Source organism: Ammodytes marinus (assembly GCF_949987685.1).
Source record: "Ammodytes marinus genome assembly, chromosome: 2".
NCBI lineage: Eukaryota > Metazoa > Chordata > Actinopteri > Uranoscopiformes > Ammodytidae > Ammodytes > Ammodytes marinus.
In genome coordinates this window covers 24981943-24999981 of record NC_137231.1, presented here as the reverse complement: position 1 = coordinate 24999981, position 18039 = coordinate 24981943, and the positions used below count along the sequence as shown (strand labels likewise).

The 18039-nt window shown below is 42.3% G+C and overlaps 1 protein-coding gene across 1 annotated transcript in view; it reads right to left on the bottom strand.

The window, feature by feature from the left end:
* Window positions 1-16557, bottom strand: part of cltcl1 (clathrin, heavy chain-like 1) — a 30446-nt gene extending 13889 nt beyond the window's left edge. Inside the window, exons 1-15 of the mRNA XM_080046690.1 lie at window positions 16325-16557; window positions 9655-9862; window positions 6565-6833; window positions 6055-6216; window positions 5457-5570; window positions 5189-5362; window positions 4837-5034; window positions 4351-4551; window positions 4083-4235; window positions 3615-3737; window positions 2238-2375; window positions 1986-2150; window positions 1651-1831; window positions 1333-1496; window positions 1063-1188 (exon numbers count right to left, since the gene is read on the bottom strand). Coding sequence (XP_079902816.1) covers window positions 1063-1188; window positions 1333-1496; window positions 1651-1831; window positions 1986-2150; window positions 2238-2375; window positions 3615-3737; window positions 4083-4235; window positions 4351-4551; window positions 4837-5034; window positions 5189-5362; window positions 5457-5570; window positions 6055-6216; window positions 6565-6833; window positions 9655-9862; window positions 16325-16366 — 2418 coding nt within the window. The 5' untranslated portion in view covers window positions 16367-16557. The remainder of the gene's footprint in view (window positions 1-1062; window positions 1189-1332; window positions 1497-1650; window positions 1832-1985; window positions 2151-2237; window positions 2376-3614; window positions 3738-4082; window positions 4236-4350; window positions 4552-4836; window positions 5035-5188; window positions 5363-5456; window positions 5571-6054; window positions 6217-6564; window positions 6834-9654; window positions 9863-16324) is intronic.
* Between the last annotated feature and the right edge of the window lie 1482 nt (window positions 16558-18039).

Here is an 18039-nt window from a genome sequence, read left to right as displayed (position 1 = left end):
ATTTGGCTCCATCCATCTTCCCATCAACTCTGCTTCCCTGTCCCTGCTGAAGAACAGGACCCCCACAGCATGATGCTGCCACCACCATGTTTCACATTGGGGATGGTGTGTTCAAGGTGATGTGCAATGATTTTCCAACACAGATAGCGATTTGCATTCAGGCCAAAAACTTAAAGTTTGGTCTCATCTGAACAGAGCACCTTCTTCCAACCCTTGCCATAAGCCATGCAGGGGACACAGCATAGTCATACGAGACCAAACTTGACGTTTTTGGTCTGATTGCAAATGGCCCGAAACTAACACTGCACACACCATACCCTACTTGAAACATGGTGGTGGCAGCATCATGCTGTGGGGGTGATTTTCTTCAGTAGGGACAAGGAAGCTGGTCAGTTGATTGGAAGATGGATGGAGCCAAATACAGGGCAGAAAACCTGTTAGAGTCTGCAAAAGACTTGAGCCTGGGGCAGAGGTTCACCTTCCAGCAGGACAACTACCCTAAACTTATAGCCAGATCTACAATGGAATGGTTTAGATCAAAGCATAGGCAGCAAAGTCCAGACCTAAATACAATTCCAAATGGCTTGAAAGAAGAAGAAAGACTTGAATATTGCTGTTCACAGACACTCTCCATCCAATCTGATGCCGAATCTTGTTGAGCTATTTTTCAAAGAAGAATGGGCAAAAATGTCAGTCTGTAGCTTTACAAAGGTGGGCAAAAATGTCAGTCTGTAGATTTACAAAGGTGGTAAAGACATAACCCAATAGACTTGCAGCTGTAATTGCAGCGATAGGTGGATCTACAAAGCACTGAATCAGGGGGCTGAATACTTTTGCACACCACACTTTTCAGTTTTGTATTTGTAAAAAAAATATTAAAACCATGTTTCATTTTCCTTCCACTTCACAATTATGCTCCTCTTTGTGTTGGTCTATCACATAAAATCTCAAAAAATAAATGTACGTATGTGGTTGTTACGTGACAAAATGTGGAAAAGTTCAAGGGGTATGAATACTTTTGCAAGCCACTGTATGAAGGGTCAGCAGTTGTCTTGATCTTACCTTCTGAACATAGATCTCAATGTATTTCTGCAGACTGTTGCGGTACAGGTAGAGCACCAGGTCATGGACGAAGTCGAAGCGATCACACACGATGATGAGAGGAAGCTGGTCTGTTAGCTTGGCCTCCTACAGAAAAGAAAAGAAAACAAGCAGGAGGGTCATATGAGATTAAATACAAAAACGGGAAATATCAACAAAAAAAATGCTGGTGATGAAAAAATCTATCACTAACACTGTTAAAATAAGGGATTTCTTTGTTTGTTTTTTCACCTTGAGGAAGTTTTTAACCCTCTCTGGGTCGTAGCAGTTGCTCTCCCGACAGATCCTCTCCACTTCTTTGATCTGTCCCGTTTTACAGGCGGCCTGGATGTACTTGAAGTGGACATCAGGCTCCTGGCTGAAGTTCACAATCGACCCGAGGAAGTAAAACAAGCCTTGAGTAGAGACGGGAAGGAGAAGACAGAGAGACGGTACAGAGGTCAGCCCCAGCTATGATGAGGGAAAAAAGCTACGGCACGCAAACTGTGGAATATTGCTCATTTAACATTCAACGTGCACTTAAAGCCCCCGCTCATGCGCAACACCTACCCTCAAAACTCTTGAAGGATTCAAAGAGCTCCACTAGCGACTGAGTGCTCAGCTGCTCGTGATACTTTGACGCTACCTGGACACACAGCTGCAGATTCTGCCTGATGTTGGCCGACAACATGGCCCTCAAACACTCTATGGAGTCCTCTACCGATAAAGCGCCAAAGAAGTTCACCAGCCACTAGAGAAAGAAAAACAGGTAGAAAGTGAGAAAGCAGGGCACGAAAGGAGGGGGGTATTCAAGAGGCATTTTGAAGAGAAAAAAAACAAGGTAAAAGGTGGCTGCTCCCATGAGAGCGATAATAACAGGTGTGACCAATCATCCACAGGCGTACCTCGGGGTTGAGCAGATGTGTGTGCACCACGGCTCGCTTGATATCATACAGGTCGGTGTAGTGTTCCAGAGCTCTCTGCAGCAGCCCTGCCTTCTCACACAGCTGGGCAACGTGGGCACGGTCATAGTGGGTGAACATCTGGTTCCCCAGGATTGCATCTGCTACCTTAGAAAACAAACAAATGTGTTATCGTCAAAGGCACGGTTGCTTCTTAATGTAATCTAGAAAGTAAAGACAAGTCTGAATGTTTACCTGGGGGGCATGTATGAGGTTCATCTCAAGCAGACGTGTCTGTAAGTGACCCTCGGCCGGGCGGTTGTTCTTTAGGGCGTCCAATAGGAAGGAAGTGCACTGCTGGACCAGGTTGCCCTCCATGAACACATCTACAATCTACCAAAAGCAATGGAAAACGTGAGATTAAAGTTAAGAATGACATTGTTACGTCCAGCTTTGCTAGGGGTAAAAGGATGCAACATAAACCAGTTGGAATTGGTTAAACCAAAGTTGTTTATTTAATAATGAAGTTTGATTATTGATTTAGTTCAAAAAACATAAGTGCGGAGAAGGACAAACTCAGGGCGAACAGACATTCTGTTAACCTTGATTTGAGTTAGCATGCAAACAGTTCAGAGTCACACACTATTAAGAATCACAGGCCGGTAGCCAAATGTTTCTGCTTTTCATATTAAACAACAGCGGACGGAGGCCACAACTGAGGACCGGCTGCCACATTAACTTAAGAGAAGCATCGTGTCATCAAGTTCTCTGGTTGAGATTTTGCACTGAGCAGAGTGATGATGTGGCTTTAACCCATTGATGACGGCTGCTGCGCGATGCCACATTGGCTCTCCTGCCTGATGCTGCGTCGCGCAGCATTATTACTTTATCTAATTTTCATGGCATTCCCAGCATAGAATGCACTGTCATTGGTTCAAATACACATGAGGTGGGTTTTGTTGATTTTTTAAGACCCCGTGACCACCCAAAAGTTGTGTGGTTTGCCGAAAATCACGTCAATCAAAAAAATAAAAAATAAAAAAATAAAACAAAATAATAAAAAAAAATACGCCAGCTATGTCGATGACAGAACAGTTAGTGGTGTTTGTTGCGCAGAATCAAGGTCTACTATAGACTACTGACGAAAATCACACAACACATTGCATCTATTTATTAACAATATTTAATAATTTTCTAATTCATCTAATTTTGACGATTTTTAGAAATATGTGTTGGTTTGTAAGCGCTAAGGGAGCATGTTTAAATAAAACCTGTGAACCTTAACTTTTAAATGTATTTTATTTCATGTTTCTATGTGCTACACAGGCTTAGATATTAAGGTTTTGGTAGACTTGACAATTCGTACTATTTTTTCAGAAAACCCTCAGGCATTAAGGACATGCATCTTAGACTGCCATAGTCATCAATGGGTTAAAAGGAGGAAGGGGGTCACTGACTCAGGGGATTCCTGGCATTGCCCGCACATCTGGAATAACACAGACGGGGGCTCCTACACTGGGCACTTTGTGCGTTTGCGTGCTTGTGTGTGAGGGTAAACGTGCCGATGTAATTGAAATGTAGTAACATTGTGTGTCTCTGTAGAGAGCTGCGGTCATGTTGGTGTGGCTTTACCTGGTTGATGTTGGCCAGAGGCTCCTCATCCTGGACCAGCATCTGGGCAAACTGCAGTCCCTGGTCTGGGTTGACACGCATCACATTTCTCAGCAGAAACACCCAGTCAGGAGTGTAGCCCACCTACAAAAGTACAGTTTGATCAAATGTATGAATTCATACAAATATATTCATATAGAGAAGCCTATAATTATATGATGTACTCAATAAACAAATAGTGTTGTTTCCAAAAGTTGAACTAATGCCTGGGGGGAAATAGTTAGGATTACATGATCAAAATGTGCCCTTAGTAGACACTATTTCACTGATGCTTCCAACCTAGTATGTTACATACATTTATGATTTTTTTTTTTTCATTGACCGTGTAGTACTGTGTGGTGTTTTCATATGCTGAGTTATACACGCAGCAAATAAAAAAAAATGTCATGCACCGGTAATTAAGGGAATGGAAAAGGTGAAACTTATTACCTTTTTAGCATACAGCACTATCTTGGGGAACTGTCCGGTCTCAGCGAAGCACTGGATGACCTTGTTGGGGATGTTAGCTCTGAGGTACACACTGAGAGCGAGGGTGGGATCGGTGGCCTTCACCAGATCTCCCAGCTCCTCGGAGCACTCCAGCTACAACACAGACAATCCCGATTAAACACAACTGCACTATCAGAAAAAAAAAATGTGTGATTCTATGAGCCCTGGTTTACGAAAGCTGCCTTGTTGCCTGATATTCCAGTCCTACCTTATCCTCCTTCAGCCATTTCTCCAGTAGTTGCTTGCGACCCTGCTGCAGGACGGGCCTACACAGCTCCAGAGACTCAAACTTGTTTAGCTGGCCCTGGTCCAGCAGAATGCCAAAGTACTGCAACAGAGGGGAGGCCTGACCTGGCTGGGCTGGGACACTCTGGAACTTACGGATGGTCTCTGCCGTACGCAGGATACCCTGAGGGGAGGACAGATGTGGGAAGAAATGAGGAAATGTGGGTATGAAAGTTAAAAACCAAAGGTTTTGTGTATCAACATGATATACATTCTATGAGAAATATTCAAAGACATCCTTTGGACTTCTTTGTGTTCAACACTGAATCATGGTGGGTATAACTGGTATCAGCAGCATAAAAATACTCCACAAATATGTCTTTTCCTAGAATAGACTTTTTTTCCAATGTGCCTGGTTTGTATTATGATGTGCAAACACTGCAATGTGAGCAGTAGATACGGGGCGTACCTTGGGCGCTGATGCAGCGACCTTAGCAGACTCCGAATAACTTCCCTGGGAGAAGAGAGTGTTGAACTTCCTGGCGAAAATCTCCTCAGCCCCGGCGAGGTTTGACCTCACGGCCATTCTCAAGGCTAGATCAGGGTTCTGCAGGACGTTGGTGGCGTAGTTGACAATGTTTTCCTCTTCAACGCACACTGACAACACCTAGAAAGAAAAGAGAACACAAAAACTTGAATACTGCCCAGTGGATGAGTGAGATAAGACAGTAATGAAAGGAAACAATTAACAAGTTTAACAAGTTCAATTAGAATTTGTACTTGTAGCTTGTGAATAAAATGATAAGCTGCTAGTTTCTCACCTGTCCCTTCTTGTTGACCCCAATAATTCCAGAGGTGGCTTCGTGAGGGGCCGTCACAAAGATGGTCTCTGCACTGATTCGGTTCATGTAGATACACACTCCAGATTCCAGGTCGTACAGGTGAATGTAACCGTACTTTGTGATCAAATATATTACACCGTGTTTACTACCAATCTGAGGAGAGTGATCAGAGAGAGAAGATATATTGTCAGCCTTCAGCAGAAGTAACCTTTAGTTAAGCTCATGAGTAGGAGGGGTTGTTCTTTACCTGCATAGCTACAGGAAAGTCTGTCTGCGCCTCTGGAGGGAAGAACACATCCACCGCTTTCTTAGAAAACGGCTGGTTTCCTGCAGCTGGCTGACCAACTTCAATAATGTGCAACTGGAAGAAGAAAGCCCATATTATGAAATGACTGTGGTATGTATGTTATACATGTATGTATATAGCATTTCTTTTTCTGAGTTTCATTATTTTTTTCTCTCCTTTTTTCCAATTAAAAAAAGGGAAAAAATGGTTGTTTGCATTGTACTGATCTGTATTATTATTTTTCTGAAAACCAATAAAAAATGTTTATCAAAATTACTTTTTCTTTTTTTAAAACAAAAGACTGTGGTCATGATAACGTGAAGGACAGCAGAGGGGGGCCCATACACTTAAATGTGTAAATAAACTCTTGACTCTCTTGAAGTCAACATTCAAGGAGCTAGGTGACCGTAATCAAGGTTGTTTCTCCTATGATCTTAACAAAAACACAGGCTTTTTTTGTGTGCAATTCAGAGCCCTTTGTTCAGAGACTAGACTAAATACACTGTGATAGCATCATGAGTCAAATCCTTGTGTACAATCCAGAGGGCCCCTCACTCACCTTTCCCCCAGCCTGGGAGCGCACGGCAAAGCAGAAGAGGGTGGAGGATTTGGCATTTCCCTCCACTTTGAACTCCCCGAAGGCAGCAGCGTGACCCTCGATGGGCTGGGACACTTTCCTGTCCACAGAGTACAGCTGCATCGCACCAACCACACGGTTTTGCTACAGAGAGAAAGAGAGACGAAATAAAGGAAAAATAAAAACTGGATGCATCTAAGTCATTCACGCCGCCATATTATTCAAATGGTTAGATATCAGAAAAGACAGCCACAGAGCCAGTGTGATCAAGCTAAATTCATCTTCTTCAAAAAGCTCAGTTTTCCAGTTCCTCAAATAAATGGTTGGCTGGAACATCTGCATTTAGAGAAGGAAAGCTATCTTAGTATGGACTTCCCTGTCCTATGAGGCTGTAGATGAGGGCTATGAGAGCAATAAATGAGCGATAATTCCTTTCAAGATATTTTTCCTGTTGTATGAAGCGTGAGAAATCCTGCTTGTGTGTTTCCGTACCTGTGCAGAAATCCCTATCAGCAGTAGCCACTTCTGTTGTTCGTCAGTTCTGTAGTTGATGATCTGACATCCGGCCAGACTGGCGTGCCGATCGAATACTTTGGCGGGTTGGGAATCGCCCTCCATGCTCCAGTGATAGACGGCCGTGTCTGTCACTAAAGCCACAGTGTTTACCGATATCCACTTCCAGAACATGACCTCCTCCGTCATGGTGTGGGCCTTCACCTTACTCTTCATCTCAATGTTAAAGATCTGCAGCGTCTTAGCAGCTGAGGGGAGGTAAAGAAACCAGAGGGGAGAAGTGAGACGAACAGACAGCTAAAAGGGTAAGACATGATAACACTTCCTTATTTAATGCTGGTTAAAAAATACAACTTTACTTAATACCCGGATGTCATTCTGTAACAACATCTACTAAAAGTCTGAAACTCGTTTTTTCAACTACAAAATGTTTTTGTGTGTGTGTGTGAGTGCTTAAATATTTTTTCAACAATAACAGAAGAAAGAAAAAGAAATGTGCATTCAATAAATGTTGCTGTCATATACTAAAAACTATGATAAATCATGAATACTGTAGAAACACAAACAAAAACATTTCAACTGACATGTTGAAATGATTGGTGGATAGCCGTTTTGTTTTCAGAAAAATACACATTTATGTGACCTCTCCTGGTTGCCCTTTGTCCCAAACTACTCTCTCACTGGCCACCCATAAATCTTGATTTATGAGTTCAAGCCAGAACTCAGTTCACCCAAATGATATTTAATAACACTATTTATCTAGCTACACATACAAGTTTGGTTTTGATTTAGCAGTTTTCAAGATATCTGTCTCTTACATTTTCTCTTTAGGGTTTACATAATTGAAAATGTATATTTTTGAATAATATTAAATCAATAAAAAATATAAATACTGTTCAATGCTCAGCACCAAAAACTAAATTCTATTCCCGCCACTATAATGGGGACCTGTGGAAATCCTAGACCAGGGGTCCCCAAACTTTTTTCACTGAGGGCCACATACAGAAAAATCTACGAAGGGCCGGGCCACTTTGCAAAAATAACACATTTATCAGGACATGTAGCTGCTCTGATGTTTAGTTTCATAGTGTCTTCGTAAATTGTAATCCTTCTTCACGGCAACACTTTCCTTGCACATTAAACAGACACATTCCCCCTCTTGTTTATATGCCAATGATACACCCAGTGTTTTCTGCCTTTGCGTCCAATGTCCAGCAGGGTGAAAATAGTATCCAGCCGAGGTCCCAACCCTCCTAGGGGGGTCCGGGGGTATGCCCCCCCGGGAGATTTTTTTAAGTTTTTAAAGCGAAATGCATGAATTTGGTGCACTATGAGAGGGAAATTAAGAGGCTAAATCTGAAGAATTTTGTATGAAAAAAAAATGGAGACACTGTGTCAGATGAATTAGAAGCTATTGGAGAAGGACACATAGATTTTCCATAATAATATTAATTTAAAATAAAATATTATGCAGGGTCCTCTGGGATGGGCTTGTTGCTCATTTTCTTTTATGGGACATATTTGTCTGTAATATAATGAGTGCATTTAAATTATTTAAAAGCGCCATATTACATTATATTTTTAAAATGTGCCACGGGCCAATCAATCAGTGTTTGACACCCCTGCACTAGTGGGTTAACTAAGAAATGCAAAAAAAAAATATATATATATATTAAAAAAAAAAAAAAAAAAAAAAAATTACATTATCTTTTTAAAATCGGCCGCGGGCCAATAAAAAGCGGGCCGCGGGCCGCATTTGGCCCGCGGGCCGTAGTTTGGGGACCCCTGTCCTAGACACAAATATCTCAGGCAAATAAAAAGCTTTCTGCAAGCTTTTTTGTCTTTTGGGTTGAAGGTGTTTTAAAGGCCAAGGGAGCACCTCTCTGCACACAGTCACCTGGCTGACACTTCCTGGGTGCAGCTGACCTCTGGCTACAGAGAGCAGACGGCATAATCACTGACTGACTAACAAGTGACTAGATTCTACGAGCTTAGCTTAAGTTTTGTGTGCACTATAGTATTGTTGCTAGTCCTTCATGTAACCAGTAACAACCTCCATTTATAAATAAAATGAGAAGGAAACAAATAAGTGATGTAATGCATGATTCAGGAGAATACAGGAACAGCACAGTCATGGCCTCCCTTGTGTGCAGCAAGTAAAGACCTGAATGTTGAATGTTGAAACACGCAGTCACGCACACACACACAGTGACCCAAATCCTTCCAGTGTGTAATATCTCATGATACATACCACACATATGCTCTACTCGCATACGACAAGTCATGCAATCACATGTATAGTTCTCAGTGGATAAATGCTGGCAGCTTGGGTCATGGTAGGGCTGGATATGGCAGTATACTGGCAGTAGATGTCATTCCTAAACAGTTGTCTTTTTCTTCTGATTGATTAGTGGTGGAAATAGCTCGGTGTTCTGGGGAGGGGTATGCAGGAAGCTTTTTATGAGAGGGACATGGCTACTGTATCATCACAACAGAGTGCGAGACGGGCAGACAGACAGAAAGCAACTCACCGTCTGAGAAACCACAGAAAGCAACAACAAAAAAGGGGAGAAAAAGCAAAGTGTCAATCAGGTAAGAATGCCAAGTCAAAGATAAGTCCACAGGGAAAGGGCAAACACGGGCATATTATCCTCAGACGGACGGGAGGGGGAAAGAGAGAAGCATTATAGGCAAATCATCCCGATCAGCGCTTGTGTTTGTGCTCTAAGGGCTAGATTAAGTGGCATAAAATCAATTTGCACAGCCTATTTAGTACATGCATGCAATAGAACAAAGTGCACTTTACATATTTACGGCGTTGACAGAGCGTTAGTCACTACATAACCGAGGCATTCCAGACAGCAATACAAGTAGATCTGTTAAAGACATGTAAACCGTGTGAATGCCATGCAGACTTCATTCTGGGACTTTTAACAACAATAATAATAACCTCAGCACTTGGTAAAAGCCACTTATAATATCCAGCAAACTGTTTGTTTTTCTCCCAACACAGCATTTGGTACTGTCGCCTGAATGTGTTGCCGTGTGTGTCACCGAACAAACTCTTACCTTTCAGGGCGATGACCTTGCTGGCGGGGTTCATGATGGCGCTGTCAGCAGAGATGGGCCTCCTTATTGGGTTGGTGGGGTCGGACATGTCCACGATCACCACCTGGTTCTGCTCACCCACCTTCTCTCTGATGCAGATGAACTTGTCCGACTCCATGGTCAGGTAGCTGAACCCAATGTTGGCTGGGTTCACGCCCATGTTCTGCAACTGGAAATATACAAAACACAATGAAATTCTTTACTCCACTCGTGTAACTTTACACATAAGTACAAGCAATAGTTTAAAGTTAGGGCAATACCAAGCTTCTGACAGAGATATAGTAGGCCAGGCCTATAAGAAGATTGGAACCAATCTCATGCTACATATGAAGCAACAGTTAGCAGCTCAGCTTAGCATAAAGACTGGAAGCAGGAGGAAAGTGTGGCTCTGTCCGACGGCAACAAAATTCGCCAAGCATCATGTTTAAAACATTGTTAATTTGGTATAATTTTGTATGTTTTAGGTAGCTCAAATAAAGATGTTATCATTCATCTGTGTGTATTTTTTATCACTCAGGCCTTCTTCATGTGACTGGCTGACTGCTCAAATGTAACAATATCAGAAGGTCAGATAACATTCAAGGTCTCTCTTCTCCACCCTCTATGTAATATTTATAATATTTCTGTAACTTCCTGGAGTGTCTTCTGGTTATCTGCCAATCGCTCCTAGCCAAGTCATGCAAAATGTCCTTTTCAAACAGCAAATTGTAATTTTTATTCTTATTATTCTTTGTTGTTTCGTACGGACATAAGAAACAAGATACAAAGAGTTAATAAGTGAGCGCAAGGGGTGCTGGTAGGTGGATTCTGTTGCTTTCAGATGGAGTCAGACTAGCAGTTTCCCCTTGTTTCCAATCTTTATGCTAGGCTAAGATAATCGACTGCTGGCTGTAGCCTAATATTTAGAGGACAGATATGGTGAGTGATATACGTTTTTACACACATGAACAACCTCACACTGTAAACATATTAACATTTATCACAATGACAGCAAATGAACTAACAAGAAAGTTGTTATTCTTTACCTTAAAAGATAAAGACCAGAATAAAAACAGTAACAGAGTTTGAAGACATCTGAAGGAGTCGTGCCTCTGTCACGACAACAGAAGAAATGCTGTGGGAAAATATAAATGGCAGCAACTGACATTTGCCTAGCAGGGGAAAAAAAAGAAGTGGACCACAACCGTGTTTCTACTAAAATAGTAGCAGGTCTGCTCCAACTTTCCAGTGATATTCTTAAAGGTTGTTTTCCATAAAGGAGGTCTGGTGGTACATGGAGCCAAGGAACAAGCATGGGCACACAGCAGACAAAGGGCCGTTAACTCAACAATTCTAAACTCTTATTAGTGCTAATAATCTCATAATTTTTCCAAAGCACTTTAAGAACTTTAACTCACGCTGACATTATTGTAACTATCATCACATCTCAGTTAAATGCATATTAAGAAAAAGTACAGCGTTGCTATATCTCAGCAATGCCTACGATTATACCATGACACTGCATTTACACAGTCTCTGTAAGCACTAAGCAGCCAGCTGTAGAGAGGTAACCTTGCTGCAAGATTATTCAGGCTAAACCAGTCAAGACTAAAGAAAAGCCCCAATAGAGATCCACTGAAACTAAGAATAAATGAGTGTTTAGCTCAATTCATTATTCAGCGGATTTGCTTTTCTAATGAGAAGAATTCCCAAAAAGGTCACCACACCTAAAGGCCGAGCTGATGTCAATATCTGCTGTGTCGAATCTGAGCAGAACTAACATACGATAACACTTCACCAAGGTTAACAGCTGCCCGAACAGAGGAATAACTGTGCACATTGTCAAACTAAGTGTGAACTGAGAGGAGGGAGGCAGAGCAAACCAGAGCACGCACTCTCCCTCCGATGACTGAACTGACTGCATTATGCAGTCTGAGGCAAGCGGAAAGGAATCCTTACGCTCATCACAAGGACCGCACTATCTCTCAGTTGGCTGGTGGAGCACGACAACAAAATCTTGACTGCCAGGGCCATGTTAATCACGTCGTCTGCAAAACAGGAAGGATGTAACGCTCAAATAAGTCGGGGGGGTCGACGGAGGGGTTTCTAATGAGAGATGCTGTTTTCTAGCATGATAAGTTATTCTATTAATCATATCGAAAAACTCTTTCCTTTGAGTTTAATTCATATTGAAGCTGAATTTATTTTGGATTATTGCTAACATAATAAATAAATGAATAATAAATGAAGAATTTGCCTTGTGCAAAGTTTGATGGGCACTTCTTTCTATGAAGTGTTGAATCAGTCCCAAAAATCATAGTTAATTGTAGCCTTGTGACACTTTATTTTTATGATTTTGTAAACATAAGCTATGACGAGACACATAAGAATATTTGAAAAATTCCTTTAAATTATTCTGACACGGATTCAGCCATACCACTCAAAGTTCAGCTGATTTGTGTGAAATTCCAGGGACATGCTAGATAAAGGATCCTTGAAAAAAGGCCACAGAGAAGACCTGAGGGAGGATCGGAGCCATATGCTGCATCTCCTCCAGACAAAACTATCTCTGGGAGGAGAGGGGAGGGGAACCACAATAAAGATAGTGGGAGGGGGGAGAAGAAGATTAGGAGTGAAAGGAGGAGCTCAAAGAGACACAGTCCAGCATCCTGCTAAAAAACTAAAGGGAGGGGGTGGGTGGGTGTTAGGAGGGTAACCAGTGTAAAGGAGAGACAGCCGGAGTGATATATGCACCTTTTATGAGACGGGAAGAAGAAGTAGGGAAGAGAGCCATGTCTGTACCGTGCAGTTCCAGTAACACAGGCCTTTTGGCAATCTACGGCGGTTCAGGGTGGGGCGACTGACTCACCGGAAGAACCCCCCCCCCCTCCCTCCCCCCCAAGCCTTCTTGGTAGAACATTCCAGAATAAAATCACACTTCAACTACAACCTGCTGTCTCCACTGACCCACAAACAACCTCTAGTAATACATCTCCACACACACACACACACACACACACACACACACAGAGACTCCTAGAAGTCTGTTTCCCTGAACAACCGAGAGGAACAATCACAAAAATTTTATTAATATCACAATAAACAAGGCTTCAGGGATGATACAGCGTTGACAGTATTTGGTGAGTCATAGACTGGGTGGATGCACGGCTGAGCCACTGACACGTCACATCAGCAGCTGAGCGTTTTTGGCTTAACGGGGAGATTACACAAACATATTTAAAAACGGCAGCAAAAAGACATAGAAGTGTTGCTAGTACTACCTCACATTTTCTTGCGCAAGAGGTCATTATAGGTTAGATTATGTAGCCTATAGGTTAGGAAGTAATAGGTATATAGTATTAGTGATCAGTAAAACCTTGAAGCTGCCTATAAACAATGGATCAAATAAATATGTGAAAGGGGAAGCTCTTATTGATGGAGCCAAAGATAATTATCACACAGTTTGAAGTGTCTTTGTGCTCATTGTTTGTTTGTTTTTGGCCCGCAGCCTTCCGGATTTGATTCACTCTCCCGGCTCTCATCTCAAGATGCTACCGGACCAGAGAATAAATAGGTTAGCCACTTGCTAGATAGTGAAGCATTTGGCAGCTACAGGTTGGCAGCAAACAAGTTGTTGTTTTCGCGATTAGTCAAGCAATAGTAAAATTATGCAGAGACTAATTAGAGGAAAAAAAAATGTAGGTCACTTTCCAATACAATCCAATAACCATTCACTGTAATCAGATGTACGGATGGATACTTTCCTTTGGTGAATATGACAATAAACTGACTATTCTAATTCTATCAATCAGATTTTGGACTGTTGGTCAAAATATTCAAACTAATTTGTAGTATTCTAAAGTGTGCTGGAATTGCCAAGTGTTATGTAAAGCACCTTTATATATAGCAGTATTTAAAAGTGTGCTATATAATTCAAAAATCCATTATTATTATTATTATTATTATTATTATTCTCTCATCTCATCTCCATCTAACTCACTTATTGTGGTTTTAACAGTGAGTAACTCATTGCATGTGACAGAAGAACACAATATGCATATTGTTTGTGTTAATCGCCGCTCTTTTAATGCATTCATGATTGAGTTTTGGTGACTGAACACAGACACCCATCCTCAGGTCACAGATGTGTCTTGTTTAGACCGAGTTACCCTGATCTGTTGTCTCACTTCCTATCCTGATGTGATTTGCTGGACTTAAATAGGGCCTGCTCGCCTCATCCGTCTTTCACATCCATTTGCTTTTTGACGTGGGGTCATCATTTCATCAGCAGGGACACAGCAGCACACCATGGATGCTGTAAACATGTAAAAGTTGGACTTTCCTCCTAACTCAACGGGACAATGTTCAGCAGCTTCGGAGCTGCAGGATATTTTTTGCACTTACACAAGCTGCTACAATACGTAGGCATCAAAGCATCAAACGACTCCCACTTTAGCACTTTTCTATTCAACACACCTATCTCTATCCTTGTCTTCCTTCATCTGGCCACCAACATAAATCCACACAACTTTAAAAAACTCTGTTTGGGAGGACCACAGTGATGTAATCTAAATTCATATCTACACGTCAAACTACAGGGCACCGATCCATCTGGTCAATTCATGACAAACTTTGACATGAGATTACACAGACCTGGACCTTGGATCATAAATCATACTAAAGTAAACAAGCGAGGAAGGAAGGCAAAGGGTAAAGAAAATAGAGGGAGACTTTACCACACAGTCTAGGGGTTAATGACAGTATATATGGTAGGCCTGTCTAAAGCAAGAAAATGAATACTATTGCACAGCGTAAAAAAAACACATTTATGCAGACATCCGTCATGTCTTCATTAAACACCAGAGTCATGTTAAAGAGCCATTTGGAGTGAAATATACCAAGATATCTGGAGAATTTGCTTTGCTCTTATCTCATCCAAAAGCTATACTTCAACAGGCTGGTACCTCATCATGAAGCTGGGTCAGACTGCAGACACTGAGCTGTAAATACCAGGCTGTGAAGAAGAAGAAGGAGAAGAAAAAAAAGCTAAACAACTTGGGGCCCAAAGTCCTGGGTTTCCAAATTCCAAGCATTTTTCACTCGGCTGGAGCCACCTAGATTCACAGAGGGATACGACTGGGGGAGAGCTGGGATTTCACGCTAGAGGTGGGACGTAAAGCGGTCTGTTGCTTATCACTGTCGCAAGGGGAGATTTCCTAAGGATATGTGTAAGGGAAAGGTATGCACTACGGAGAGCAATTTTTAACTAATAACTCAAGACGTTGCCAGGTGATACCGCAATGGCCTCCATCAGCCAACAGCAACCGGTCCTGTCAGTGAGCCGAGGGGCCATGGTAGCCCGCTGGCCCTCCAGTTGGTCGGCACAGTTTTTTCTGGTGTATAAAGGAACTTTGGCTGACGAATGTGGGGCTACTGGCCAAAGGAAGGGAATGGAGAAGAGACGGGGGTGGGGCTCTTTGGGTGCTGCTTTTTTTTTTTCTAGTGAAAGGCCATTTCACTGCCTGCTGTTACCATAACAACAGGCTACAGAGGAGGGGAGGTGGAGGGGGTGCGTCACAAAGTTTCTCTTTTGGCTGAGAGACACCCAGCACTGGGGCAGCTATGGGACTATTAAAGCCCAAAACAGGGTTGGGGGGGGGGCATAGTTTCCTCTAGAGATGATGACCAAATAACTCGCTGTCTGTTTTCACGTTCTTTAGCCAAATAATGTAAAAGGGCATTTTGTGATGTGTGTATTTTTTCCACCAAGAGAATGCCAACCAAAGACTACAGGGCCTTTCGCTACTCTGTCATGTTTATCATCTTGAAGCTGCACAGATGCTCCTCTGGCATGAACACACTACCAAGTAGAGCTGGGAGGCACATCACATCAATTTAATGTTGATTCTGTATAATGAGGGTAGATTTCAGAAAGGATTGTTGTTATTGCAATACCCTAACCCTTACACACAGCAATTTAATTGTTGTAAGTGAGTTAGTGCCAGATAAGTGCTCCTACTCAGTGCTCACACACAGCTACTTTGAATGGACACTGTCTAAAAAAAAACTCAGATTATCATTACATTGTCAGTATATCATGGGGATGTTGTCCGTTACGTCCTCCTCAGAGCAGAAATTGAACACTAACAAAGGCACACTGGCCACTGTTGTTGTTGTTGAAGGTTACAAAGTGGGAATATGCTGCAGGACATGACAACAACATGGTAGCCACAAAGCTTGAGTGCAAGTGCCTTTCAGGGTCTCAGTTACAATGTAACCACCAACAGCTGAGCTCAGTTGCCTGCAACAAAACAAAGTGTCAAAACACTGCAGTTTGCATCGGCGCGGATTGAAAATGACAGCAGCGTTTTTCCACTTGAAAGGGGAGGTAAAACTGCGGCGTATCCAAACACACACACCGGTCCGCATTGGAGCTGTATACGATCTGACTGGTCTATTTTTTTTACAAGTCATCATCCACCCGGCAGGAGAAAACTAGGCCTGTAGCTATATTGAGCACCACCCTGCAGCCCTATTTCAGATTCCATTTAAATGCGACATGTGCCGTGTGTGTGCGGACCAACATGGGCGAGGAGCTGCGCAAAAAAAGAAATGCAGTGATTCGTTTTAGGGCTTTTCTGCGTCTGCTTACCTGCAGATGTTCCTGAAAGCGTATCGGTAGTATCTGAGCCATTTTTGAAGGGTTTGTCTCTCAGAAGAATCCGTGAGAAAAAAAAAGGAAAGGGGAAGGGGACAGCAGGAGGAATAGAGGTGATCTTGCTCTGTTTGTGCCCTAAACGCCCCCAAAAGTCAAATATGATGGGCAGTAGTAGGTAGTCTGGGTGGCTTGCGTTGGTATCGCACGAATCCAGTGACTGCTCCCATTCAGTAGCCCCCCTACGCCAGTCCTGAACCGAAAACTCCGCACCTCCGCTAAGAAAACTAGTCCACTTGAAATACTACTGAGCCCCGCGTGAGAACCAGTTCCTGCCCGAGCCATGTAGGGATTACAGGGCTGTCCTAAATATCAGGGCCGAGTTATTGGAAGTGAGGACTTCACATGAGATTCCCGTCCCGTGGCGTGGTTATATTGTTTAAATTATGTTTTCCCAGAGCTGTCAAGGCGAGCGGGTCGGATGTGCAATGCGTACCCCTCCGCCGCAGCCCCTTCCCCCTTCCCCCTTCCCATCCACCAACTTCGAAATCAGGGCTCGTGACAAGCGCCCCACCTTTGCATGATTTCTCAAAAATCTCACACACACACAAACACAAACACCCATCTTTACAACAAGTGTGTTGTATAAGGCTGACAGAGCTCTCTACCACAGAGGACTGCTGAGGTTTCAAAGCTTTTTTGAGGAGCTGATCTGCATCCCTTTTTACTTCTATTCTCATCTGTGTGGTCCTATGCTCTCATCATCACCAAGATCACCTTTATATCGTCTTCATTATGTCTAGGGAGATGCAATCAGTTTTAAACAAAACGTATTCTTTTCATATATTGCACTCAATTTGTTATTGTTTTCTGGCCTTATACAACTTTATTTTTTTTAATGGAAAGGAGCTTAAGAAATCAGTTTATTATGATGTATTGGTCTATGTAACCCCACATTCAATCAGCTGTCATTTGGCAGATGATCTGAAAATACTTCCTTTCCTATAATCAAATGCCTGTCTGGAAAACACAGACATCATTTGAAATCACCAAGTTGCTTTTTTTCCAAGACTTACACAATCCCGGTTTAACTTTCTCACTTGATACATGTGATTAAGACTTGTGTGGAAGATTTAGGTGATGTATTCATTCATGAAAGGAGTCAGGTGATCCTATATACACAAATATTTGTTACGTTACATTTTATTTACAGTATAGACTCAAATCTTTTCATAATAATGCTAATAAAGAAAATAATGTGTTGTGTTATGTCATGTTACTGAAATGTCCAGCAGGGATCTTTGTTGCATTTTTCCCTGCCCTCATTTCCTGTCATCTTTTTTTTTTCTCACTCCATGTTATAAAAGCCAAACTGCACAAAAAACATCAAAGTCTATCATTTCAAATGGCCTTGATTCTCAGGTGGCAAATTAAAAACACTGCCTTTACTTTAAAGTGATTATGGATGGTATGGATGGTGAGCTTCTGTGTAGCTCATTGTGCAATGTTGTTGGGGTCAATCTCCTGAGAATATCTCAGTGTTTCATCCCAGCAGTAATCCCATAATAGAGCATCAAGATGCCTTACACCCACCTGCCAAATTACACTGGCTCCAGGAAGTTGTTCAGTACTCGTTACAGAGCCCATGCAAATACAGTGGCTACGGCTGAATGGGCCACTGCGTTTTCAGCACTGTACTAAAATATACTGTC